The 2741-nt window shown below is 50.5% G+C and overlaps 1 protein-coding gene across 1 annotated transcript; it reads right to left on the minus strand.

Annotated features, from left to right (window-relative positions):
• Positions 1–389: 389 nt before the first annotated feature.
• Positions 390–2479, minus strand: LOC144134329 (uncharacterized). The gene has a single exon (XM_077667267.1). The coding sequence runs from the start codon at positions 2331–2333 to the stop codon at positions 390–392; it is 1944 nt and encodes a 647-aa protein (XP_077523393.1). The 5' UTR covers positions 2334–2479.
• Positions 2480–2741: the final 262 nt, after the last annotated feature.

Raw genomic sequence — 2741 nt, forward strand, 5'->3', positions numbered from 1 at the left:
TTTCGTTAATGGTGCCGTGAACAGGAATACACAGAAAAATATGACTAGTGTGAAACTATTTTATGCGCTAACGATCTATCTAAACGACGGGCCTTGCTGTGATTCGTTGAAAACGTGAAATTGCTACAAATAAATAATGAGAGCCATATTTTTCTGTGTGTTGAGAGATTATTATTGTTCTGCATACTAAAAGCAGCGCGGATTTGTTGGCACGACTAATTTGAAACATGCAATCAAGGAAATGAGGCTTGCTGCGACAGTTTTCTATGAGACTCTTAGATTCATTCAGAAAAATTGCATAATGAGACAAGGCAAAAAAGTTGTAATTTTAATCTGCTCAGCCAAAGAAGACGACTGCTCACTGATGACCCAGACAACCTGCAAGCCGATCACAACTTCACAGAACAGTCAGCTCCTGCAACGTCAGCAACAATCAGGAACTTCCGCACATGAAGCCAGCAGTCTAAACTCAGTTCGTCGAGCTGCACTGCGTCGCCACGTCTACCAATGCACACCACATGGCGCTTGACTACACCTGTCAGCTTCATGTATTCGTCAAGGCCCGTCAAGCATCGAAGCCCCAAGGCGCACCTGACCATCGTTTCCGCTTCCTTGGCTTCGACGCCAGCATTTTCTTGAACGATGCTGAGGACCCTTTCATGTCCCGAGACGAGCTCGACCGCTCGCGCGTTGTAAGGATCGTGGTCACCCATCACGAAGCGTACTGCTCTGGTGACGAGGCTCGCGTTGCGTCTGGTGATGTTCCGGATGACCACGAGCTCTCCGTCACGGTCTTTGCAACTTGGCAGCTCAACCCGGAGGAGGCGGCGATTTCTTTCGATGCCCGACACCAGCGTCTGCAAGAAGGCATTGTTGCTATCGCGGCTGAGCACCGCGAACGAGAGCTCGGAGATGTTTTGGCTGTTGATAACAGCCTTCGCGAAAAACTTGGAGTTGTCTTCGCTCAGAGGCAGCTCTTCGATTGTGATTCTGGTGAGGCCAAGATTCGACGCCAGCGCGTTCACCAGGAGCTTCTCTTTGTCAGGGTCGTGCCGCTGGTCCTCGCGCTCCTGCATGTCGATGTAGACGTGCACTTTTATGTCTTTCAGTGTGCGTGCATCCGCTATGTAGGCAGCCATCAATGCTTGGATCCCATCCAAAAAGCAGTATTGCACGCATAAACGGAGGGAAGTGACGTGGCTGCAGGTAGCGAGGATCGCGAAGGTTCGGCGAAGGATCTCCAAGTTGTCTAGATGCAGAGAGCTTATGGTTAGCGATGTGACTTCGGGACATTCGGGAAGCATGCGTAGGCTACTGATGCTCAGGTGGTGATCTTCAATGTGAATGGCCTTCGCCAAGCGGGAATCACGAATGATTTCGCAAATCACCTTAAGGTCAGCGCATGCTGGAAGATAGCCTATGGAGACGTTTTTAAGGGATTTGTTGAGTGCCAGAGCACGAAAGAACACGCAGCACTCATCCGCTGAGAAACCCAAAAGGTCTATGGAAAGTGCTAAGAGTGTGGTGCTTTCTAGGAGCGCAAAAAACCAGGGATCGATCCTTGTAGCCGCGTCTCCGGTGTCAATGTGTACACCATAGAGGTTAGTGGACACGACGCAGTTTCTCGCCCACGTAACACTTAACGTTCGCAGAGTGAAGTTCCGTGCGATAATTTCGGCAAAGAGGGCTTTGTCTTCGACATCGTAGATATCTATGTCGACGACCAACTCTTCCAGTGTCGTCGTCATTGCAGTGGCCTCGACCAGAGACTCCAGTGCGAACCTGCTGACCTCGGGAGTTCGTACTGTCAACTTCTTGAGCACCGAGGGTTCCTGCGCCAGGTAGACGACGAAGCCGAGCAGGAGGTCTACACAGCCGTAACTGAACACGCAGTCTCCAACGGTTAGGTCACTGATTGTGTCGTTCTGTAAAAGCAAGTCTATGAACTGCCCTTTGCAGTCGTCGCTCATTTCCAGATCAGCGACATCCAGCGCAGACAGGGCGATGCTGCCGGTCTGATGAGGGTGTAGAAGCAGTGGCGATCTGATGGAGAAGCAGAGGTATTTTTCTGCGGCATCTAAACCAGTTTGGTTTGACGGGATGGCAAGGTTCTCCAAGGCCTCAAGCACGCTCGCTTCACAGTACGGAACGCCCGAGATTTTCAGCTTCCTGATGCTGTGCTTGCATTGAAGAAGGCTGAGGAGGAAAGGGTTCCTGGCCACCACAAAAGTGAGCTCCACGGCCACAATGCAGTAATGGTGGGCGAGGACATTTCCGAGGAGAATCATGGCGAGGGTTTCGCAGTCAATTTGTGGGTCTACCGAACGGTACATGAGCTCTTTTCCCGGGGAAATAGCGATGGCTAGTTCCCCCAGGCCATTCTCCTCTCTTATCTCAAGGCCTACGTACCAGAGAACCTCGTTATACTCGGCGATACGCTGAAACAACTGACAAATTGGTGCCGCTTCACTTCTGGTGCAGGGCAAGGTTAACGGCATGCGTTTGTTTGGCATGGTTGTTGACGTAGTTGTCATTTGACGTCCAGCGATGAGAACTTGACTTTCGCTTCAGGATGGCAACTCAAGTGTAGAGCAGGCTTCCGCTTCAAGACTGGGAAGAAAAAAGAAAGGATTCAAGTGAAGAAATTGCGGATGAAACCGTTTTGCGAGGCTAACTGATTGAATATCAAGGACTGGGAACGCAGTAGGAGGCTACAGGTGGTCTTATAGGGTTATCAATAA

Source organism: Amblyomma americanum, chromosome 5, assembly GCF_052857255.1.
Source record: "Amblyomma americanum isolate KBUSLIRL-KWMA chromosome 5, ASM5285725v1, whole genome shotgun sequence".
NCBI lineage: Eukaryota > Metazoa > Arthropoda > Arachnida > Ixodida > Ixodidae > Amblyomma > Amblyomma americanum.